The 26,056-nt window shown below is 47.2% G+C and overlaps 1 protein-coding gene across 2 annotated transcripts in view; it reads left to right on the top strand.

Moving 5' to 3' along the window:
* Window positions 1-3,003: 3,003 nt before the first annotated feature.
* LOC308300663 (visinin-like protein 1) overlaps window positions 3,004-26,056 on the top strand; it is a gene marked incomplete at both ends in the record, with an annotated part of 49,017 nt that continues 25,964 nt past the window's right edge. For both annotated transcript variants that reach the window (XM_080744546.1, XM_080744545.1), the window contains one exon: window positions 3,004-3,165. In XM_080744546.1, coding sequence (XP_080600672.1) covers window positions 3,004-3,165 — 162 coding nt within the window. The remainder of the gene's footprint in view (window positions 3,166-26,056) is intronic.

Here is a 26,056-nt window from a genome sequence, read left to right as displayed (position 1 = left end):
GAATGTGACCATATATAACCAAGATCAAATTAATTATTAAACACTGCACTTTGTCAATAACAAAACAAAGAATTAGGATTCATCACCATTGCCCTGTGACTCACCTAAAACACTACCCATGAGTCCCGGGACTCATTATACTTAAACTTAGCAACAGTACTGGTAAGGCTGCAATGCATTTAGTTTTGTAGAATACACAACACGCACGAGTGTGCACACACACACACACACACACACACACACACACACACGCGCACACACACACACACACACACACACACACACACACACACACACACACACACACACACACACACAGCGCGCGCGCGCGCGCGCACGACACGTGCGTGTGGATGTAGAACTATGTTTTGTTGCCATCATGTATAATTTGAAGGTCTGAAGTAATACTATTTGTAATTTTCATGACTGTAAATGACTCAGCCCAACATCATCAAATCAATATAAGTTGCCGCAGTGTTTATGCTACTCAAAACAATTATGTATTTATTGTGTGTGTGTGTGTGTGTGTGTGTGTGTGTGTGTGCGTGCGTGCGTGCGTGCGTGCGTGCGTGCGTGCGTGCGTGCGTGCGTGCGTGCGTGCGTGCGTGCGCGTGTGTGCGCGTGTGTGTGCGCAGTGCACCATCATGTGGTCCATCATTCTCTGCTGACATCTGATCCAATCATTATTTTCTGGTTTAGGCCAATTGTTATTGCTATTCATGGACAGGGCTTTGTTGACACTGGTCAATAAAGCCCTTTGAGAGCCCCTAGTGGGGCTCAGGTAATCACGAGGGCATCCATCCAGCCTGTTGGATCTCTGGGGGCGACAGGGGCCATCTCCATAAGAACAGAGCAGATAGATCAGATGCAGTTACATCCAAACTGTTTTTCCAAGGCCCAGAGAACGGTCAAGGAGCCACTGAGCCCATGCCATTATTGGCAATGGCTTTTGTATTCAGGTTTCTCTCGTTCTCTCTCTCCACTTCCATCCCTGCCCCCTCACCCCCCTCTCTGTGTTTACAGCTGAGGATTTTCATCTCTTCTCTCTATAAGCCATGAAATGAAATGAAATTGGATTGTTTTTCTGAAATGTGCAGCGATGCATCAGCAAGTTATCCTTTCTCTGTTTAGCTTGTAGCTAAGGGGCTGGTTGCAGATTGACGAAGGCTAATTAACTCATCTAGTGCCTTTCGCGTGATGTCACGCGATAAGTACTAGAGTACGTATAGTGCCGAATGCGTGATGTCGCGCGAAAAGTAATATATTACTGTAACGGCGAGTAAAAATACCTAGTACAATGGCCGACGCTCCGGAGACGAAATCCGCGCTGATTTGTCATCATCACGGCTCCACGAGCACACAATAGTCATCCCATAACATTGAGGTGGACGGCCGATCTCATCTTTAATGTCCATTATCTCAAAACAACACTTTAGAAGCGAAGATGGAGGCAGATGCTCGCTTATAAAACACATGTATAAACGCTCCTATGCAATCCAGCATGGCACCACGTAAACAATGCTCGGTTCCGTCGCAGGATCCGATGACGTCAGACCGGAAGTACTTCCGGTCTAGACTTCTGGCCTTCAAAATAAGACAATGGCCGTTAATGGGGCCGGGAGGGGGCACTCTGGACCCCCTAATCCGTTAATGTCCTGGGCTCTGGATGAGTTAAGTGACGGTTATGTCCCGTTATCACATGGAGAAGAAGCCCCATATTTGCTACGATTTCATTGGAATTATTTAATTATTATTTGCGCTTGTTCAGCACACAAGCAGTATGGATGGCTTAATGAATCTATCTGACTTCCCCCGTTCCCTGGTTGTAATATCTGTGGTTCGTAAACCTAAATGAAGACGATAGGCCAGTGCTGCTAGTAGCATTTTGCCTCCAGAACTTGCTATTTCTCACACAAAGAGGGATTCATAAATAGTAGTACATAGAGGAAGGAACAAAGAGAACAAGCGCTCCATGAGCCTGAGTGTCTTTTTGTAATCATGGTAATTAGGGCATTGCTTAATGAACTAATCAATGCCCAAGTACCAGTAAAGTAGCAGAGGCGGTGGTGAGCAGAGATAGACCAAGAGTGAAAGAGAGGCAGGGATGCAAGTGCCTGCAGAGGATGGCAATTCAGGTAGTTTAAAAGTATACTGCTTAACCCAGATGAAACTAATTCAACTATAGTTGACCTCTTGCTCACTTGTTATTCAACAGTCAGCTATACTTCCAGCAGCACTAGCTGCTGTCATGCACATGCCTTTTGTCTAAAACTCCAAGCCACTTACAGAACCACAAGGACGCTTTGTAGTGGATAAGACACACTGGAACCATGCTGTCTCCCTCTCTGCTTTCCTGCCGTCTGTCTCAGTGAAGGAGATGATACAAAATTGACATAGGCTGTGTCCACTGTCGTTAAAAATAGCACAAGGGATGAGGGATGATCACAACAGATCACAATAGAGTACACACTTAAAGATAGCATTGTGCCGGTGGTTGTTCATCCCCCAGTGCAATGATCCAAACATAACCAGTTCATCGTGGGATCAAAACTTAGAAACGTGGGATGATTGATGTTTTGGGGGATTGGTTTTGTAGCCGTTTAATTTCCAGAGTACATCAACCGTGTCGCAGTCACTCATTTTACAGCAATGCTCTGCCGTACACTCGCACATCACGTGCACGCCAGACTCGCATTGTAAAAAGCTTCTTAGGTGAACAGATTTATCTTTCAGCCTTCAGCTTGTTTTTGTGCTTATTTAGAAAAATACAAATTCTGACCTAATTTGTTAACTGTGTGTGTGTGTGTGTGTGTGTGTGTGTGTGTGTGTGTGTGTGTGTGTGTGTGTCCTTGCACGTGTGCGTACCTGCCTGCACGACCCCTCCGTCTGTACACGTTCCCCTGTGTGTTCCCCCTCCGTTTGTCCATGTGTGTGCGTGCCTTGCGTCTGTGTTTTGTGTTGTTGTGTGTGCACGTGCCCTTCCCCCTGGCGGCGGCAGACAAAATGGGGAAACAGAACAGCAAGCTGACCCCCGAAGTGATGGAGGACCTGGTGAAGAGCACAGAGTTCAACGAGCACGAGCTGAAGCAGTGGTACAAGGGCTTCCTGAAGGACTGCCCCACCGGCCGGCTCAACCTGGACGAGTTCCAGCAGCTCTATGTGAAGGTACGACTAAAGACAGCACCCACCCACCAGGGTTGCCCATGTGCCAATTGCCATATCTGCTTATTGCAAGCAACTTACTCATATCTCCGCCACCGTTGCCCCTATCCATGCCAAACTTTGCACACACACTCCTTGGCCCCTGATTTCTCACATGGCCCTCTTCTAGCGCCACCATGAGGCCGATTCTTGCCAAACACATATTTGGACTCTGCTCCTACAGATTTTGGCCTAAAATCACGCAAAGCGGTACACAGTATCTCTAAACGCCATGTCATCAACATGGATCTGTCCCATTTCCCATATTCCCTCCTGATTGACTACGATTGCCTTCTAAAGTTTGTGTATGCGACGTGATGGTTGCATATCTCCCAATTAGGGAGTCTTATGGTAATTATTGGTAGTTGCGGTTTGTTGGGCTTGTTTTGGGCCTGTTTCTAAAGTGCAGGTGCTTATTTGGGCTTGCTTCCCAAATGTTGTTTAAAAATATCACCCGTGTGAAGTGGAGCTGTGTGTGTGTGTGTGTGTGTGTGTGTGTGTGTGTGTGTGTGTGTGTGTGTGTGTGTGTGTGTGTGTGTGTGTGTGTGTGGATCATGTGTACCGATTTTTGTGACATTTGAAGAAAATATGTAGGAAAAGGAGCAAAAAGTGTGTTTTGGAGAAAATTCAAGATGGCGGAAAATCTATCATGGCGCAAATGGGCGTGGCCTATATGGGGAGATGCGTCATGACCCAAGGAATCCAGGGAAAAAATATTTTTAATTTTCCGACCTACGGTTCAAGAGTTACAGGCCAAAACGTAAAGTGGGGTGTTATAGCGCCACCATGAGGCCAAATGACACAATTATTTTTTATTTAATCCTTGAAATCATTATGAACCTCCTCTCCAAGTCTTGAAACTGTAGCCCCTGTGGTTTGCGAGAGACAAATAATTGAATGTGAGTTTTTGCGATTCCCATTCTAAGTCAATGGGGAAAATTAATTCACTAATAAATTAATATCAATTAAACTATAGAACCTTTCTCTTAGAAAAGTAATAGCCCACGATTCCCGAGTAAGCCGGTCGATTTGACATATGGCGCGAGTGTTTGGTGGCAAAACTGTGGGACTAGTGGCGTGCCGAAGTTTAGGAAGTTCAGGCTACATACACACAGACACACACACAGACACACAGACAGACAGACAGACAGACACACAGACCCACACAGCCACGTATAGGGAGCCTGTGTTTCACACAGCTCCAAAAAAAAAGTGGTTTTCAAACATTCTCACGTCAAGGACCCCCAAATTGTATTTGTCCACGGACCGCCCATCTAAAAATATTTTTCTTTAGTAAATGGCAGATCTAAAATCTCACTACTCATCGCATCTCAACGCGTTGTGAGCTTGTAGGTCGCTTATTTTTAAATATCCAATGCATATAGGCTTATAGTGCTCATGTGGCCTACTCGCTTCTTTTAGACCTGGTTGCTTATTTCTCTCGCAAAATGGAACACTGGACGGCACCCACTCACCGCTGACTGACTGTTCACCTGCCAAGAGACTCTATGCACAGCATGCCCGTGTACGCCCACTCTCTCTCTCACACACACACGCACGCACGCACACACGCACGCACGCACGCACGCACACACACACACACACACAAACACACACACACACACACACACACACACACACACACAACTTGGTGTGATCAGCAGTGATTCACTTTGGTGCACACAGCACAGTTAGTTAGAGTGCAGTCCATTAGAGTTCGGCAGAACACAGGAGGGAGTGTTGGCAAAGGATTGTAAATGGATGATTATGGTGTCAGGAGAGAAGAGAGAGTTGAGCTGAGAAGGACAGCATGCAGTGGATTATTTTGAGTACAATATACCTATAGTCAAATGCAATAGAAAAGATCATCAACAACATAGAAATCCAAGTAAAGCCCTTTGCACACAGGACAGTTGCGTTTTTTTTCGTTTGCTGCATGAATAAAACGCATTGGATTTGGTGTGCAATGCTGTGCGGAATCGGCACTGCGGATCCCAAAAGGAGTCATAAAAGGAGTGATGAGTTTTTTACCGCATGCGACAAGACAAATCGAACTGGGTTCGATCGAGAAAAAGAAAAAAAGAAAAAAAAACGCTCGGCCGCAGCCACTCGTCGCACGGCTAATTCGGATCCGGTGTGCATGAGGTCGTAGAGAATCATTGTTTTCTTTAAAAAAAATGAAATTGTCTGTTTTATCCGTGCGGATAAACGCGCCTGTGTGCAAAGGGCTTAATGCTGGGTAACATTGGTCTTCTGAGAAATTCTTAGTTTTGAGCTGGTTGCACATGTATACTCAGGTGTGAAAATAATTGTATGTATACACAAACAAAACAATATGTTTGTGTACAAAATGAACGCCCATGTTGGCTTTGACAGTCTTCTTGGTCACCGCAGTCACTAGCTACTGTAGTTGACATTTTCGTAGCATGAGCCACTGTACAGACTCTTCACAAGGCAGGCACATGCACACATAGACATCAAAGGGAAAGGTAAAAAGTGCCCTCTCCAGATCATGAATGCAGTTTTTACTGTGGTGAAAGAAATTCAAATGCCCTCTTTCCATGCCATACCTGAAAGCACTCTCCTGAACTTGAACGCAGCATTATGTTGAAAGAATCCCCCCCCCCCCCCCCCGCCCCCCTGTGTAGAAAATAGAAATCCATGTCACATCTCCTGTATTCACTTGATTATGCTTAGTTCAGTGTTGTATCAAGTACCGAAAATAGCCGACCCCCAAGCTCACAGCGCGTCGCAGCTAAAATAGCCGACCTCCAAGCCCACAACGTGAAGCAGTGTGACACGTTGTGAGCTTGGAAATCTGCTATTTACAATATTTTCACCAAAAGGCCCTGCCTCTCTAACATTCTCTGCACGTCCCTGTCACAAGGAACGACTGGAAATAAACCCATGAATTATCTATGCTATTAATTTGCTCCAATCAACCTGCAGCTGATCTGATACGGTTCTTAGAGAGAGTGTTTTAATATTTCATCTTTGTAATCTGTCCCCCAGTGAGTTACAACGTGATTATATCTCATGGCAACTTCAAAGCGTGCGATTCCTCCTTGAGTATCATTTGACTATTCTGACTTCACACGAGTCTATGACAAGCCTGGCTTTCTGAGTAGGGTAAGAATAAACCAACATTAATCTTTTAGCTTAGCTGAAGAAATGCCTCACAACCCAAAAGTCGCTGTACTGTAGTTACATAAGATTTTGCCCCAGTACAGGAGGTCATCATGGGCACGCTCTCTGATAAAAGCCACCGGAACTCACTGAAGGCTCAAACAGATATGGAAGTATAGAATCCACTTATGTCTACTGATGGTGAAGTAGAAGTGCGCATACTTTCTGGCACAGTATCTGTCACAAAGAATACTTGATTCCGTTAAAAACCAAGCAACGTTTTAGTCGCTCAGACCATTGTCAGGAGGCGGTCCTCATCATAGACCGGACCCAAACCCCCCCCCCCCCCCCCCCCCCCCCCCCCTCGCATGTAGTCTTCCTGGCAGGAGAGGCAGGGGCTGACATTTCTAAAAGGGCCTTTTGGTGATAATATCGAAAATAGCAGACCTCCAAGCTCACAACGCGTTGCGTTGCGACGGGTTTTGAGCTTGGAGGTCGGCTATTTTCGGTGCTTGATACCACACTAAACTAAACATCATCGAGAAAATACTGGAGATGTGGCGTAATGGCATGGATTTCTAAACAGTGTGGGCAATTCTTTCAACATAAGATGCTGCATTCATGTTCATGAGAGTTTGGACAAGGCAAGTCTCCTGAATGCATTGGGCATTTGCATTTCTTTCACCATAGCAAATCTACATTTACGTCTGGAGAGGGCACTTTTTACAGACGGATAAAAGGGCAGGGGCTCAAGCCCCCTTTGATGTCTATGTGTGCACGTGCCTGCTTCCTAGCCCGAGGATAGAAACCCACCGACCCTTCTCTCCTGCGGCTGCCCCAAGTGTTGTCTCTCTTTCAGATGCCTGTCTCAATCAAGGGGAAACATTTCTTTTTTTGCATATTGTTTTGTTCTTCCAAATACAGTACATTGAAGTGTCAAAAAGCTATATTTCATAAGCTATAATTCCAGCAGCACATTATTCACCCGTGTGTCAGAGGAGCTTACAATGCACAACACAGGCAACTTGGCAAGGCATCCTTGAACATTGTAATCACATTGATTGAGTGGACTATAGAGATTTGGCAGTAACAAGTTAAAATCGAACGCGTTACTGTAATATTTCCAGTAGGTAATATAACAAATTACTGTAATCTTTTGAGTAGAGCATTAAAAGAAAACAAATACGAAGAATATATATATATATATATATATATATATATATATATATATATATATATATATATATATATATATATATATAAAGGTAACCAATATCTGCCAAAGGATGTGTTCCATCTTTTTTCCTGCAAAACCCTTTTGAAACCACCCCCAATCCAGTTAAAGGCAAACTGAAGAAATAACAAAGGACACCTGGGAAATAGCAGGGAATTGCTCTGATAAAAGGGGACAGCCAGAAGCACACAAACAGATCCGCTGGAGTCACCTCTGAATCACCGCGCAGACAGGGAGGGAAGGAAATCATCAGGCACACAAAGGGGGAAACACCCGCTCACAGCCTACAAGGGGTCTTGCAGGCTGCTGTGCACAGCCTATTGACATCTCCTATTGTGTTTCTAGGCAACAGTGTATCAGTGATAGCTGGCTTTATTTAAATCCAACGGGCAACCTTGCATTAACAGGACGGCTTGTTCCTGTGAACAATTAGTGCTTGTGTGTACATGACTACATGTACAGTATGTGTTGTATGGCCGTGGCACCCTTTTTTGTTTGTTTGTTTGTCCGACTTCTTGGTTTGTGTGCTTTGTTTATTGTCTTTTGTTCGGGAGGGGTCTATGTTTCTATGTCCTTAACATTCTGAATAAGGATAAATAAAGTTACATGTAGTGGTTTTGGTGGTTTGGAGGTTTGAGTCGTTGACAGATTGGAAAGGCAGAGAGGGGCAGAGAAAGTGAATGAGCTAGAGCGAGAAAGAGAGAGAGAGATAGAGAGAGAGTATGAATACATTCATTATTCATTAGCCTTGCTACATTCATACGAGAAATGTGCGTGTGAGTGTGTGTGCATGTGTGTGTGTCTCTCTCTGTGTGTGCAGGCGTACGTGAGATGGGTATGGTTTGTCTTACACCTGTGCGCTAAGAGGTGGAGTATTTGATCGTTTTCTATCTCTCTCTGTCTTTATCTGCACACCTTACCCCCTCCTCTCTCTGTCTCTCTCTCTCCCCCTCTCCCCAGCATGTCTTTAGATCTCCCAGTATTCACATGCTGCTACTCTACACCTGTGACAATATTGTCCAGATGCCTTTTCTGCCAATGTGCTAAGTGCAGCATTACCTCCACTGGGCTGTGTGCCTGCATGTGAGCCAAATGTGCAGTTTGATCCAAGCACACTGTTCCCGCTCTTTTCCTCTTTATTCTACTAGCTTCTGCCTCTCATCTTTTCTTCCTTAAAACTGGTGCATCTATCTGTAGTTGTGTCAACTGCAATGCCAGTAAAATCCAGTCTTGCATGCTTAAACTCATGACCGTGATCAGATCACGGTTGTGGTAACTGCGAATGGGAGTGGAACAGAATATTTCAGGCCAGTTGTGAACATAAAGCAATGTGTAACATTGAAACTCACATTCAGTTGTATCACATGCACAGTGGTATTTTTGTTGTATTCTATTTCTGTTTATCTTGTGTACACTACAGTGGCCCCATGCAGATTAGCAGGTCTGTAGGCCACATTCATGTGAAAAACGAGCCGACGGATGGCATGCAGAGGTCTCCTCCTTTGCACAATAAATCTCTGCTTGTCAGCCTTAGATGAGGAGAGATTGTATTATACTGGGCTTCGACAGCTAGCCTTGGCTTAGATTGGGAGCATTGTTGTGACGGTCATCTACACAACAATGCTGGGCAACAATACACACACACACACACACACACACACACACACACACACACACACACACACACACACACACACACACACACACACTGACCTGGATAAATAGAGATAGATGGATTTCGCTCTGGAGCTTCTCTCTCGCAACGCCGCAAGGCTTTTGCTGCAGAGGGGTGTGTACTATGCCTGTGTGTGTGCCAACGACAATTCAGCATTATCTTCTATGAGAAGTCCCCATCTCCCCAGACACGGTGTACAGACAGACAGACAGACAGACAGACAGACAGACAGACAGACAGACAGACAGGTAGATGCTGAGCAAGCCACTAAGCCAGACACAGACATTATCTGTGTGATGCCTTATGTCTGCATGCAGCCCAAATGTAACTTGATCACGACGAAGAAGCAGATACGGATACGGAGTCAGAGCAAAAATAAAGCAAAAGTCCCCCCTTTTTGAGCAGTGGTTTCATGTCAACGACCCCTAAGTTGATATGTATTTGGCCGCGGACCCAAATTTGAATTGTTGTTTTTGTCAGGGAAACCATTAAGAAAGGTTTTTGTAAATTATTCAAACTAGCCCTTACCCGTTCAAAGATATGAGCTCCAAAATGATGTGCAGTGTGTGGGTTATGGGATGTGCACTGTGCATACAGTATATGAGGGATGGAAAGTAACTTTAACTGGTGCTTGCATGATAATATGTAGGAGCATCAATGTAAGAAATACCCGTTTCGTTTAATGACACACACACACACACACACACACACACACACACACACACACACACACACACACACACACACACACACACACACACACACACACACACACAGAGCTGGTTAAACATGTTGCCTCATGCTAGATGCAGAATAGATGTGCCTCATGCTAGATGCAGAATAGATAGTAGATACACCATAAAAATGCTAATATACAGTATATGATTTGTGAAAGTGACAAACGGGCTTCACAGTTATGTTAGGTGTGTTCATATGCTAATGGTGATGCGATTTCAGATCAATTGCTCCAGCCACTGAGGAGAAACGCTGTTTCAGACAGACAGACAGACAGACACTCACTCAAACCCGTTTCGTTTAATGGCTACAGAGAAACTGTTCCCCCCCCCCCCAGCCCGCCCGCCCCCCCGCCTGCACACACACCCGCCTGCCTGCACACACACACACACACACACACACACACACACACACACACACACACACACACACACACAGAGCTGGTTAAACATTTTGCCTCATGCTAGATGCAGAATAGATGTGCCTCATGCTAGATGCAGAATAGATAGTAGATACACCATAAAAATGCTAATATACAGCATACGATTTGTGAAAGTGACAAACGGGCTTCACAGTTATGTCAGGTGTGTTCATATGCTAATGGTGATGCGATTTCAGATCAATTGCTCCAGCCACTGAGGAGAAACGCTGTGACACTCAGACACTCAGACATTCGCAAAATTATAGTATAGATTGTTCAAATTTTTTTAAAGGTTTTTCTAAATTGTTTGTTGATATATGAATAGAACATAGGGTTAAATTGGTTAAACTGATGTTGCTGTATATGACTCATTTGAAACCCCCAGAAACCCCCCTCTAGGATTCCTGCTGGTCCCTGGACCCCATTGCAGTGCCTTGCTCAATGGTAACTCCAAGGTAACAACCGAGAGAGAGAGAGAGAGAGAGTGGATTATTCAGTTTCCCTATGCAGCCACTCCAGGACTTCAAGCTGGCAAATGCCCAGCTACAATGCCCACCACTCTAATCCTCTGCTGGAATAGGGTGTCCCAGATTAATTACAAAGTGTCCTACATTTGAATTCATGTTGCAATCCCAGCGAGGAACATGTGCATCTTGTGGCTAATTGCGACCGTAGGTCGCAGTTAATTTAATCCTTAATTGGTGTCTCTTTCAGGTTGACTTTGTGACAGATGAGCGTGAGCGATATGTAGTGTGTCCGTGTGAGTGCGTGCGTGCATGCGTGCGTGAGTTCACAGAGTGTGTGCAACAATGGCTCCCACAAGACCTGAATGGTGTGCGTCAAATGAACTGCAATAGACAGACCGAGACGCAGAGCAAAATGAGGCAATAATTATGACATATAGAGCTTTTTACAGTGTTTGGCTTGGTGAAATCCCGTTTTGGCGACGTAGCGATAAGGCGAAGTGGACTAACAGGGGCAAATGTACAAACGGTAGGTTCCGTACGGAACCATTGTTTACTTAGATATGGAAGGATGACCTCCCACTTGGGTAATGACGCCCCCTGGCGATCATTCAGAGAAACTACTTCAGCTCCCGTACTAACGTAGGTAGGAAGGGCCTGTCACTCAAACCGGAGTGACCCGCCTCCAGGCTATATAAGCCCCCGGAGGCGGAAGTAACATCCTCTTAATACCACTCTCTGCCACATTCAGTGAAACAGAGGGGCATTACGTGGGAGGTCATCCTTCCATATCTAAGTAAACAATGGTTCCGTACGGAACCTACCGTTTACTGTCAATATTCCAGGATGACCTCCCACTTGGGATTCTTAAACTCCCCTCTAAGCCACAACCTACTCTCATACCCCCACACACCCCTCATACGGGTGAGCACAGCCCAAACGGGCGTGACCCATCACCCAGAAGGTCCCAGGCCCACCGGACCTGGGTGTGAAGGCTTGAGAAAATAAGGAGAGACCCTGACAGACCGAAGTCCGCCTCATTCAACTAAATGAAAAGGACAAGTCCGCCTTATAAGTAAGACACACTATATAAGGAAAACACAGGGTCCCCCCCAAAACACCCCAGGTGGCTACATGCCCACCTGTGGGAGGGGAAGATCCGACTCCTCTATGACGTAGAGGAGGCAACTGCACCCAGAACCGAATGCGCTAGCGAAGAGGATTCGATATCCAGGTGATAGTAGGCTGCAAAGGTAGAAGGCGAAGACCAATTCGCCGAAACACAAATCTCCTGAACGGAGACTCCCTTTGCCAGTGCCCACGAAGTAGCCACACCTCTAGTGCTATGGGCTTTAAGTGCCGCCGGCACTTCCACACCCGCACTAGAGTAAGCCAGCCTAATAGCATCCACAATCCACCTCGAAAGAGTGGGTCTAGACACCGGCTTTCTGACAAGAACATTGCCCATTTCCACGAAGAGCTGAGAAGAAGCTCTAGAACCAGCAGTCCTGTCACAGTAGGCCTTCAATGCCCTGACAGGACAAAGGCAATTCAGCCGTTCATCCTCCACCGAGACAAACGGAGGAGGATGAAAAGCCAGAAGAACAACAGGCTCCTTAGGAACCACCATGTTCTTAGGAACAAACTTAAGATGAGGCTTGAGCAACACCTTGAGATCATTGTTCATAAACTGCATGCACTCCGCAGACACCGAGAGAGCTTGCAGGTCACCAACTCTTTTAGCCGTGGCCAAAGCCAGCAAAAGAGCCGTCTTGAAACTCAAAAGTTTCAAAGGCATCCCTACAAGCGGCTCAAAGGGAGCCCGACATAGGCCCCCTAGAACCACCTGCAGATCCCAAACTGGGAACAAAGACCTAGTCACCGGCCTCAAACGTTCAACTCCTTGCATGAACTTGATGACCTCCGGGACTTTAGAAGGTGCCTTGCCCGCCACCCCCAGGTGACAGGCATTAATAGCCGCCAAATACCCCCTAAGGGTAGAAAATGCAAGACCACTTCTCAAGCGGTCCTGCATAAATTCCAGAATTTCCTGGGCTGACGCCACATGGGCCACCACCGGTGGAACACGCGACTCACACCAGTCCTCAAAGGCATTCCACCTTCCATCATAAGACGCCCTCGTAGAAGGCGCCTTAGCACTCTGAATGGTAGCAACCACTTCAGAAGAAAAACCAGCCGCCAGCAGGTTTAACCTTTCACGTGCCAAACCCACAGGTCTAGGACCTGCAGGTCTTGGTGGAAGATCTCCCCCCTGGCCTGACTCAACAGATCCCTGCACTGAGGCAGCTGCCAACCCGGTTCGCAAAGGAGAGGGGCGATCGCCGACCTCCACGTGCCCTTGTAGGGAGCCACCAGGAGCATCTCCAGACCGAACCTCCTGACTCTCTCCAGAGTGGGTCGGATTAAGTCGAAGGGGGGAAACGCGTACAGTAGACCTCTCGGCCACGTGTGCGCTAAGGCGTCCAACCCCAAGGGAGGACTGCCCTTCACCGCGAAGAACAACGGACACTTCGTATTCTCCGCTGACGCAAACAGGTCCGCCACTGGCTGACCGAACTTGCGAAAAATCTGGCTCGCCACCCTGGGGTGGAGAGACCAATCCTCGTAGCGAGAACCTCCCCTGGACAGGAGATCTGCTCCGCTGTTGAGGAGACCTGGGACGTGTAAGGCCCTGATCGACTTGAGGCGCGACAAGCACCAAACCGTCAATTCTCGAGCCAGACGGTCCAGTGGCAACGACGACAGGCCCCCCTGTTTGTTGACATAAAACATGGCCGTCGTATTGTCTGTCCTGACCAGGACGTGACAATGCAAAATCCAAGGCTCGAAATGCTTGAGCGCCAGGAGTATAGCCATCAACTCCAAATAGTTGATGTGACGACCCCTCATCTCCAGAGGCCAAAGCCCCTGCGCTGTGCGCCCCTCGAAAGTGGCTCCCCATCCACTGAGACTGGCGTCTGTCGTGATCGACTTGCGGGAAACCACCTCGCCAATCGAGACTCCGCTGGTGAGGAACCCCTCCACCAGCCACGGAGACAGGGCGATCGCGCAGGAAGGGGAAACCGTAACCTTCTTGTACTTCAAGGAGGGCGGGATCCCGAGGGATAACATCCATCTTTGAAAAGGTCTCATATGAAACCTGCCCAAACGCAACAGATGTACTGCGGAAGCCATCATTCCCGTCAGTACCATGCAACTCCTGTAAGTGACCTCCTGGCCCACTTGAAAGGAGTCGAGACATTCCCGAAACCTGTCCACCCTCTCCTCTGAGAGACGGGCCGACATGTCGGATGAGTCCAGAAGGACCCCAATGAATGTAAGACGACTTGCTGGAGTCAGCATGCTCTTGCCGTGGTTGACTATGAAACCTAAGGCCTTCAGGTGAGCCAAAACCACTTGTGTGTGACGCGCCACTTCGTGGGCGGAGCTCGCTGAAATCATCCAATCGTCGATGTACGTCGCCAACCTGACGCCCTGCTGTCTCAGCGGGGCGATGGCCGCTTCGGTCACTTTCACGAAAACCCTCGGGCTCAGTGACAGACCGAAAGGGAGTACTGTGTACTCGTACAGGCGACCCTCGAAGGCGAACCGTAGGAATTTCCTGTGTGGGGGATAAATCTGGACGTGCTGATAAGCATCCTTCAGATCCACTGAACAGTGGAAATCCCCTTGCCTGACCGACCGTAACATGGTGGGTACAGTTAGCATCCTGAAAACGTATTTCTTCAGGTACACGTTTAGTGCCTTTAGGTCCAGGATGGGACGTAGCCCCCCCCCCTTTTTGGGCACCAGGAAATAACGGCTCCAAAATCCCATGCGGGATTGGGTCCTGTCCAGCTCCACTATAGCACCCTTGCTTAGCAAGGAGCTGATCTCTTCTCTCAAAAGATTTGCTTTTAAACCACGCGCCCTGGTATGAATAACCCTGCTCGAAAGCGGGGGTATGTCTGCGAACTGTAACCTGTAACCCCTGGTTATCGTTCGAAATACCCAATGGCTCGGGTTGCATAACTTCCACTGGCGCGCGCAGCGTGCTAGCGTGTTTTGAGCGAGAGAAACCCCACCACTGTGCTTCCGTGACGGCGGAGCTTTTTGGCGGCCGGACCGGAAGTGGGGAACCTGCGTATCCGTATCCGGAACGACCGGATGCGGAGCGCAAGGGTTCAATAGGCCGCATGGCGGAAACACCTTCTGGTTGTACCGCTTGACTAGCGGAGCTATTTTGCGGCGGGACCGGAAGTGGGGAACCTGCGTATCCGTATCCGGAACACCCGGATGCGGAGCGCAGGGGTTCAATAGGCCGCAAGGCGGGAACACCTTCTGATTGTACCGCTTGACTAGCGGAGCTTTTTTGCGGCCGGACCGGAAGCGGGGAGCTAGTGAATCCGTATCCGGTGAAACCGGAAGCGTTCGGTTTTCGCTCGATAGAGCAACAGGAAGAGCAAAGCGATTCGACTGATAAACAGACTCGCCCACAACTAAAGCATTCTCCCCTGACAGGAGAGGAACTTTTACGTTTAATACCTGCTCTAAGGCCTTTATGCTTGTCCCTTGACCCGGGCTCATAGTAGGCCGACAGAATTTCTGACTCAAGGTTAAATTCATAGCATCGCTCACGCGAGGGAAAATCCACTCGCGCGCATGAGGAACCACATAATTGTTTGACGTTAACATTACTGGTTGCTGATAAAACCTGTGACTGATTAAAGAGTCCTGACGGGACTCCATCATTCTTACAGGAGGCATGCATAAAGGAGTCATATTGTCGACGCGAGGGATATCCCACTCGCGCGCTTGAGGAACCACATAATTGTTTGACAATAACATTACTGGTTGCTGATAAAACCTGTGATTGATTATCGAGTCCTGACAGGACTTCATCATTACTACAGGAGGCATGCACGATGGGGTCGTCTGTGCTAGTGCGAGAGAGTTGGACAGAGACAGACTTTGCTCTTTCAACATATTTATTGCCGACACAGGAGGCATCAAATTCAACATTTTCATTTCCCCGACACGGGGTACAGAAAAACGCCCTCGTTTGGGGGGAGGGGGACCGAGAGACACCTCGGACCCCCGCCCCAGCACAATCCCCCTCTTCCGAGTGTCATTTGCGCTGTCCCCTACCGCGGCCACCGCGGTAGGAAGACTGCTGCCTGCCATCCTTGGACGGGCGGCGCGGCTGAGCGCGCTCGGGAACCACAACCTTGCTGCGGGGCCTGTCAGGCGCCCTGGCTGCAGAGGCTCCCCTGGAGGAAGACGAGTGCTTCTTAAAAGAAGCAGAGCGGCCCCTTTCCTTGACGCGGGAGGAGCGGGACGCCCTCCTAGCTTGCTGCGGTTCTTCCTGTGGCACTGTGGTGGACTCGACAATGTCCTTAGCAGCCTTAAAGAACGTGACTCTGCCCTGCAGCAGCTCCAAACCGCCGCCCATGAGGGTGGTGGGACTGTTCTCCATGTTGATGAGGGATTTATACATCTCACCGCGAGGACCCACAGGCTTCTCGCCCACGTCCCTCTTAGGCTCGAGGTCGACATAGTCGAGCCAGCGGGCTCTCTCAGCTTGGAGGTTATAATCCATGGACCTGCCCATCCACTTGACCGCATGCCAATTGACCTTCAGCATGATGTCGAATAGGGTGTTTAGCTCCGCAGTGTGCTCCCCCGTGGGCAGACCTTTGACCAGGTCTTTGGTGGAAGCTAGCAAGAGCTGGATAAGATTAAGGTCCTTAGCAGCCAGAGCAGCGGACCGGTAGGCGTTACGAGCCCTGTCCGACTGCAGCTTGTCCTCCAGGACAGTGAACCCCGGCGGGTTGGTGCCGACGGGGCCGACAAACGGCCCGTTTTTAGCCGTGCCTACATCCTTGTACTGGGGTCTGACGGAACCCAGAAAGGATTGTGCCAACAGGTGGTCCAGGTTAGGGCAGGTGGACATGCCTGCCTCCGCACCGCCAACCAAATCCAACACAGAAAAAGGCAGCTTCCTGGGGTCTTTGTGTGTCTTCCATGAGGAATGGAGGGCCTTGGTGAATCCTTTCACCAGCGGCAGCCTGGAGAGGACATACGGGGCGGGAACCGAAGGCTCCTGCCCGGGCATTTCGTCATCATCCTCGGCCTCTTCAGAGGGGAGAGGAGGTGGCAACTCCTCTCCAACTCTGGCAAGAGCTCTCATGTAGACCGTGAGATGATCCAGCATTTCTGCTGCAGAATCGACGTCCTCTGCTCCCGCTTCACCCGCTTGACTGGCGGGTGGAAGGGCAGTGGTGCCTGAGGAGGACTGGGAGCTCCCTGCGGCGTCCAGTTGACGTGCTGGCGCCGCAGGGGCCTTACCTTTCACTGTGACCGTGAGTCGAGAACCATCGTCCTCGACGGAGTCCTCCTCCTCCTCGGCCGTGTATCCAGAGTATTCAGAACCAGAACCCTCGCTCTGACAGGAGCTCAGGTCCGACTCTCGCCTGAAAGTCTGGACTGTTTTGGTGATGCTCACGTTGAGGGGAACGTCCCCGACGGTCACATCCGAGCGTTTCTTTTTGGGCACCGCGCCCGAAGGGGAAAAGGCTACCGGAGGGATGTTAGCCTTCTTGGTCGCCTTCTTAGCGGCGACTTCACCAGACCCGCCAGCTCCAGTGACAGTGGAGCTAGCTGCGGTCGGTTGCGCGGCAGGCGGTGTCTCATGTAGCACGGCGCCATCTTGACTTGGAATGGCGCGCTGTTTGCCAAACGGATCTCCGGAAGGCAGCGCCGCACCTTGACCAACGGTGCGGGCCGCCTGGGGAAGGAAAGACTGGGCTGTGGGGTTGAGAGCAGTGGACCCACCTGGTGGAGCGCAGGCCCCGAGGCCTGCCCTGGCTAGGTAGAACCGGTGTACCAGTACATCGTGGTCGTAGGCCACGCAGAAGTCACAGAAGGGTCCTGCTCTCCCCTGAGGACTCAGTGCAGAGAAGGCGTGTGCAACGCCCATGCAGCCGACACAGAGAGGGTGAAGATCCTGTCCGTCGATGAGTCCTGGACAGCCTGGACATTGCCTCGGCAGGAAGGCCAGAGGATCCATGGCGAAGCACTGTAACCAGAGTTAACAAGAAGCAGACGAGCTAACAAGCTAACGGCTAAAGCTAGGCCACGCTTGATTCGGGCAGGGCCTGAACAAGCGGTAAGCAGTGTAGCTAACGTTAACAAAGAGCAGACGAGCTGACAAGCTAACGGCTAATGCTATGCCACGCTTGCTTCGGCGGAGGCCTGAACAAGCAGTAATAATCCTTTGTTATAGAAGGAAATAACCGTCGTTTTAGGACGGGACAAGAATAAGTATTCTTAAGTACGGGTTAATTCAACACTCGCCGGTGGGCGACTCCAATGCCACCGCTTTAGGCTAATGCGCGAAGAATAATAATACAAAGGCTGAGTTTCAACTTATCTGAATGTGATATCGCAGAGAGTGAAAAGAGGATGTTACTTCCGCCTCCGGGGGCTTATATAGCCTGGAGGCGGGTCACTCCGGTTTGAGTGACAGGCCCTTCCTACCTACGTTAGTACGGGAGCTGAAGTAGTTTCTCTGAATGATCGCCAGGGGGCGTCATTACCCAAGTGGGAGGTCATCCTGGAATATTGACAGTAAACAGGGTCTCCTACCGTACTGATAGGGCGACATGCAAATTTCCATTCACGCTTTTCTGCCGTGCCGATAAGGCAAAAAAAATAACTGATTTGCAAGCTTACTGTCTGATAGTACAGTATAGGATTCCTTATAGCACGGCTGTTATGTTTCAGGGCAAAATGAATCCTGTGGTTAAAAAGAACAGATTTGCAAGCTAGCTGTTAGATCTGTTCTTGTTAAGCATGCGCCACCGCATATAAAGTTATGGCTCACACGCATATGCCTTTATGCTAGATTCAACATTTGGGACTTGTGAGTAGGCCTATGCATTATTTTATTGTTTTTATTTAGGTTATTTATTAATTTAGCTTCACATTTCCAACCTGATAAGGATAGGAAATATATTTATGGACCCGTTGCTTGTAAAGAAAGAAAGAGACAGAGAGAGATTATTTGATGTGGAAACGGTGACGCTTATAAGGCTATGTTTTTATTTGGCCACGCGTTCTTGGGCTATTTATTGTTAAATGAATCAAGTAGGCTTAATAGCCTATATATATTTTATTTGTGTGAGAGAGAGAAAGAGAGAGAGAGAGAGAGAGAGAGAGTCGTCCATCGCCTGAAGGCTGTTAGTACACTTGTATTTCGCCTTATCGCTAAGCCAAAACAGGACATGCCCGTTAAGCTTAGCCATAGTCTTGTGTGACCAGGCTGTTGCCTCCCACAATTTTCAAATGCTTCCGGTCACGGAAGCTCTGATCATGAACGGAAGTGAAGCCTCCTCGTCACTTCCAGTCGTGCAAATCTATGAAAGGAAACGACGAACAGATGCCAGCTTCCGTGTTCGGATTTTGGGAGGCGTAGTTCCAGACTCTAGCAGATTGCGGAATAGTTGTCTGGCTAAGTGAGACTAGCTTAGTAGCGTAGCCCTGATGCACAAAGCCAGTCAGGTTTCTCGGGGGGAGGCAATTCCAACGACAAATTAGCAGAGTGCAATTTGCAGGGAGAGCAAACAGTGTTACTCCGCTTTGCATTTCAGAACAGACATTGTTGTTAATTGCCCACAGAATTTCTGAGTTGGCGGATTACATAAGCAGATGTGACGAGACTGCAAACACGGACTGGCTTGGGGTCAACACGCATACACACACACTGCACGCACTGCAAACATGTGCACGCACACACATGCTTTTGTTTCCTTTGCACAAAATAGAGGTGTCAGAGTTGATGTGGTTTGCATAAAAATTGTTTCACATTTGTGATATTATCAAACATATATATCGTCATTGTCGGGTGAAAACCTTGTATGTCCAAAACCGTTCGTTTTGCATTTATCATTTGCATTTATCATACAAGGCTGTCGCACAAAAGAAGTGAAAACAGCAGATCTACAAGCACACACCGCCTCGCACTGCAAGGCGTTGTGTGCTCGTAGATCTGCTGTTTTCACTTCTTTTGTGCGACAGCCTTGTATGATGAAGCAGGGCTTTACTTTGCGAAAGAACGTACTCATTTGAAACTTGGAGATACAAGGTTTCCGAACGACAACGACGATATGAAACATAATAGTCTACATTTCCCAAAAGTAATACATTATTCCAGTCTGACCAGAAGAGACCACAGGGATACAACAAATCCCCACCGATGATAAGAAATTCATGACTAGAAATCAAAAGCAGAGGTATTGATTCCCAAGCAGCAAGTCCCATGGTGGGTCTGTGCCTATTATGTGGTCCTACACAACCAATGGAGGCAGATGCAGGTAACCTCCAGATGCACACGTCACTTGTTTTTTTTTTTTTTACCTGGGCCTTACCCAGTTACTGTAGTGAATAGTGATACATGGTATTGGATAACCAGCCTTTGAGTGGAGTACTGTAAGCAACTATGAGGTGAAATAATACTGGTGTGTATGTATAGATAGCACTTGTTGTCAGGCAAGGAAGGTGACCTTGGCTTTTTCTAAGGGAAATAAAACAGCCCTCGGTAATCAATAGAGAGGCTATCTCAGTCTGTATGCAGCGCTTTGGAGTCAACCCTTATTAGGTTAGAGAGTCGCTGTAGAAAGACAATGCTGCTTAGGCTCTCCCCCCATCTCTCTCTCTCTCTCTCTCTCTCTCTCTCTCTCTCTCTCTCTCTCTCTCTCTACTGGATCTCTTTAATTCTCAGTCTTCTACTCTAACAGCGGGTCCTCTCCTGGCAGTGGGACAACACTAGCGAACAAATGGAGTATTCTATATTCATTCTATGAAAGCCCGCCTTATATTGGTAGTGGAGGTTGGAAGTGAACATCATCAGGCCACATTTCACTGTTACAGTAGTTTATTTAAAACAATATGTAGTATATCATTACTCATGGAAAGTGAGTAATGATATACAGTGGGATTGTCAATGGGAACTATGGCTGAGTCAGAGTAACGTCAGAGGTCCTCCCATCAGCCAATTTTAGTATAGGATAGTTTTACCCTAAAAAAGGCTTCAAGATAGGTTGTGCATGGTCCCTGCTACTCTTCGCATGAAAGCTTATATTGATCTATGCCAATTAAAGTTGAATCAAAAGGGTCTAACTAAAATGAACGGATCAAAAATGCCAATGCATTATTATTTGCACCAGCAGAGTTTGCAAGTACTGTGTTCGGCTGTGTACGTATGTAGGTATGTACAGGTACTGTAGGTAGGTACAGTAGGTAGCTGTGTGTGTTTAAGCCCGTAGCCCAATCAGGGACCAGCATATCTGGCAATGTCATCATTAACAGCCAATGTGTGACCAGCATTCCTGGTGATGCCAGTAGTGATGTCACTGGCATCACGAGTGGTGAGCGCACCTCATGGTGCGCTCTGCTGGTGCACAAGTAGGCCATACATGGCACGCACAAGATGCAAGTTGGCACTTCGACAGAGTGCAGTTCTAGTTCTAAATTGCACCAGTGCCAAATTAATTAACAAATCCATTATTGGCTTTGTTCCCCTGCTTATGAACATATCAAATTTGAATGCATAAAAATTAAACCATTCATTTATTTGCCTTGGTTCGGGTATTTATTACGGCCGTAGATCGCAGTTTAGTATGTGAACCGTCACAGCTTGACCGTATCTCTGTCTGTATGTCACACCTGACACTGTGGTTCCCCTGATGTCAGACGCTCAGAGCAGGGATCTCCATATATAGGCATAAAAGGCTGACACATCACTGTGACATCACAGGTGACATCACAGTGATGTCAGATACTCAGAGCAGCTGGGATCTCCATATATGGGCATAAAAGGGATCTCCATATATAGGCATGAAAGGAAATGTATGTATGATGATGTCAGATGACAGAATCCATATATGGCCAAGACAGATGGTCGCTTTTCGCCCTTAGGCGTCTTACTGGTATAACCCAGTGTCTGGCACCCAGCTAGGCTGCTGAGAAACAGAGAGAGGGAGAGAGAGAGACAAGAGGCTAGGCCAGATTACCCCCATTTCACACTTAACTATGGTACACCACAGTGAGGGTGAGAATGGGAGTCACAAACACAGGGAGAGAGAAACAGAGAGTGAAAGTGAAAGAGAATTACAGAGGGTAAAATGTGGGAACACAAGGTGCTTCACTACCTATCATAGCTAGGTCATGGTGTAACAGCCTGTAATTGAACCTGGCTTTCCCATAATGGGAAACATCTACCGCTCATCCTACGGGGAATCCCCTTGGCCAGGTCTTGGCTTCTGTTACAAATGGTTGGTTCATTTAAGGCTGAATTCTCACATATAATTTGGTTGATTTTGCATATGAATGCGTTTGCGCTCACACTGCACGTTGTCAACCGCATGCAGCAAGGAACTGCTGCCGTTTCTCTTTACCATGGGCTCTTGATGAGAACGCCGTTCACGGCACGCCACGGAGCTTTCCATAGCGGTATGGTTGATATTATATTGACGTTGAAGAACGACATCTTTCCACTATTTTTGCAGAGGAAAACTTATTTTACTCACTACTGCCAGTCTGCCCCCACAAAAGTTCGCCACAGGTAGTTCATGCGTACGTTTTAATCGGTTTTAATACGTTGGGTTGGGTGTTGTCTGCTAGCCTACGGACAGGGAGAAAGAACGGACACCAAACGGACCAAACGGAAGTAATCTCTCTCCCCCTCCGTTTCTAGTGTAGAGCTGAGGTCCTTGGTACTTTACAGGGTCAGAACCCGGTCAGGAATCAGAACAAGTCTTTCCATTTGTGGCTGTCCACACACTTGATTCTTGAATATTTCAGAAGGAAGTTACAAACTAGTCTAAGCTGGATTGTATTCTCTAAATACATTAAAAAAAAAAAAAGCAGTTTGTTTCACATACTGTAACTCTTTATTGGTACTTTTGCTAGTATTTGTACAAAGTCCTTTGTCAGGTTCATACCAGGACTAAACAGAATCATCGTATCAGGACTGGTTTGAAGATGTAATAGGGTAGCCTGGCGGGGCCCGACGTCATCTGCGTTCACTCACTCATTCCTTCCACAGTATAACGTCTGGACTTCCGTTGATTGGCAGCGAGTATACCGATTATTCTCTGATCGGGGCCAATCAGTGACTGCTTCCGCACTATGCTTCCGCACAACAAACGTAGTCTTCCTGACAACAAGTGAAAAGATTTCCCTGATTGGTCCATGTGTAGACGGTGACGTAGATGCATGCTGCAGGCTGCAGCATTTTCAAAACAACAATAGCTGCCCTCGATGCAAAAAGTGTAACAGTTAACGCTCTAACCATAAAACAACCAATAAGTGCAGTTATTTCAGAGTTGGAATCAATTACAACAATTAAAAAGCAACACGGAGGATGCGCTAGTGGAGTTTATCGGCCGAAAAGACGTGTTTGTTTGCCGTTCTTCCGACTGGCTGAGAGATGGTGATTGGTTAGAGGAGTCTGTCTGTCAAGGCAAGTACTCCCGCCCACTTTTCAAGCTGCCAATAGGCCAAAGGCCAGACGTTATACTGTGGAAGGAATGAACACAGATAACGTCGGGCCCCGCCAGGCTAGTAATAGGGAGTCAGAGGGAGTTGCAGTATGTTTTTGGGTTCCTTGAACTGGATGAATGTTGGCCTCTTTTTAGTGATACCAGCTGCCCACCATTTTGCCACTGGTTCTTGGCTTTGATAATCTGCCGGAGCACAACTCTGTGACATGATGAGGAGGAAGTCTCTCAGGCACAGCTTTACACTGCGTTGGCAAATCAGGATGAGTTTACTTCTCCTGATTGGCTGGTTGTAATTAAAATTAAATCAACCCCATTCCTGGTTACATTAGTGCACTCTTGATTTTTCCTAATGAGAATTCAGAATGACAACAAAAGACACTATAAACACATATTGACAGGAAAGGGGCATAAGGCCAAACCGAAGGGGCACGGCGGCCATGGCCTTCATGGATTACGTGGCACATATATAATTATATTCAAGAAAACAACTCTGCATATTCTTGTGACAATAATAGGGCAGTTACGTTAGTGTGGTTGTTGCTAGTATTGTATACATTTAGAAATGATAGTTTACTAATGATACAGTACAGTATGTGTGTTGTGCAGTAGGGGTTTGACCTAGTGTTATGTTTTGTTCTACTGTGTTAAGGTATGGTGTTAAAACAGTTTAAATATTCTCCATTTTATTTGTTCATATACTGTACTCATACAGCCTAATTATAATCTCCTAATGTTTCCAGGGCTTCTATTAATAGTTACCATCTCTCTCTCATCTCTTGGTTTTCACAGTCTTTATCTCTCCCATCTCTTATCTCTCTTTCTACTACCGTGTATCTAGCTCTCTCATCTCTGGCAGACTGGCACTCTCTTCCTTTCTCTGCTTCTCTCTAACCTCCCTCTCTCTCTCTCTCTCTCTCTCTCTCTCCCCAACTCTCATCCACTCCCTTTTATTCCATTCCCTCCTTCACATCCTGCCTCCTGCTGTCCTGTGGTGTGAGTGAGTGAGTGGTCGCCATTGTAGTCTGATTATGAGCTTAAGATGCCATTAGAACCACACAAGGTGCACTGACTTTACTTATCTTACTAAGCCAAACTGACGTTCTTCTGATGCTCATAATAGTATCAGAAATGCCTCTGATAAAGCCTAGAATGCTGGATCGGGTGATTGCACTGCAAGTATGCAAGTCTATGCACCAATCCAATAACATTTAATTTGCCTTTTGACATCTCTGCATCAGGTGAAACTAACTAACCTGGAATGGTATGCTGTATCGACTAATATGCAAGGTCAAGTAACGGAATGTCAGGAATGTCAGAATACCTGTTGAACCTGTTTGTCTGTGTCCCTTTTTTGCCCATATGGAGATCTGTGTATCTGTCTGTGTGACTGTGTCCCTTTTACACCCCAAATATGGAAATCCCTGATGTCATTAGTATATGCCCATGCCCTGTATTGTTAAGCCCATGGGCATATTGGTTGGATCGGCGGTTCTGGACAACTGGATATCCATATACTGTATGCCCACAATATGGAAATATCAGTCGGATTGCCGGTTATGGACAACCACACATCCGGACGATTCGGCAGGCGCATCACACTCCCTTGAGTCCTTGCCAATGCGCATGGCCAGTTTGAAGTCGGTCGGTTCCATATATGCACATGACCATATATGAGCATATGTGGTCGGATCTATGGCTCTGGACAACCGGATTTCCATAACATGCCTATATTTTGGCATATTGGGATTGTTTATGGTTACAGTATGTCTGAGTCAGAGTGAAGTGGCCGTGGTGCGCTGGCCGGCCCTCCCTTTGAAATGTGCATTCATGTTTTTCCTTTTTTATCTAGAAAATAAACTGTTATTACTGTTATTTGATATAGTTATGTCAATTCTCTCTCTCTCCCCCTTCTCTCTCTGCCTGCTCTATACCTGCCTAGCTGTCTACCTCCTGTGTTTGAAATGTGGCTGAAATGAAATGAATATAATGTTGGGCAGCAGAGGGCACTCTATAGTGCCCCCTGCTGTTCTGAGGTAAATTAGAGTTGTCACAGTGTCAATGCGACCAGATGGGCATTTTGTAACAGCAGTAAAAGCAGGTGCTGGGGGTCAGGATTGTTTACTAGTAGTGTACCTCATAAATCAGTCATCGGTCTGACTCTGACTAGGGGTCTTCAATGTTTTTCGACCCTCGCTAAACATTTAATAACATTGCGTTGCACATCAAACCTTTTCATAGATTTCATAGACAGCTTCATAGAATAGTTTGACAGCTCTTTCATCAGTGTGAATTAATGTTTTTGTTTGTTTCCCTCAGAATAGGGATGCTAGGGTTCATGTTGCGGATCTAACACTGATATACTGTATACATTTCTAGAGACCTTTTATATCGATATTGTGATACGAGACAAGATATCGTCTGGCATTTTGGATATCATATATATAGGCCTTTTTTATATACATATATACTTATAATGCTGCTGTGCATTAATGTAAGGGGAAATGTTCACTATAATTCTATTCTGATTCCCTTAAATGTGTCTGTCCTTGAAAGCCTGATGTGAAACTGAATCAGATGCTCATTCCTCAAGACCAGATTGACCCCCTATAGATGTTGACCAGAGAAGAAGGTCATAGA

This window comes from Nannobrachium achirus, assembly GCF_963921795.1.
Source record: "Nannobrachium achirus genome assembly, chromosome: 16".
Lineage (NCBI taxonomy): Eukaryota > Metazoa > Chordata > Actinopteri > Myctophiformes > Myctophidae > Nannobrachium > Nannobrachium achirus.
This window is presented reverse-complemented; position numbering and strand designations above follow the sequence as displayed.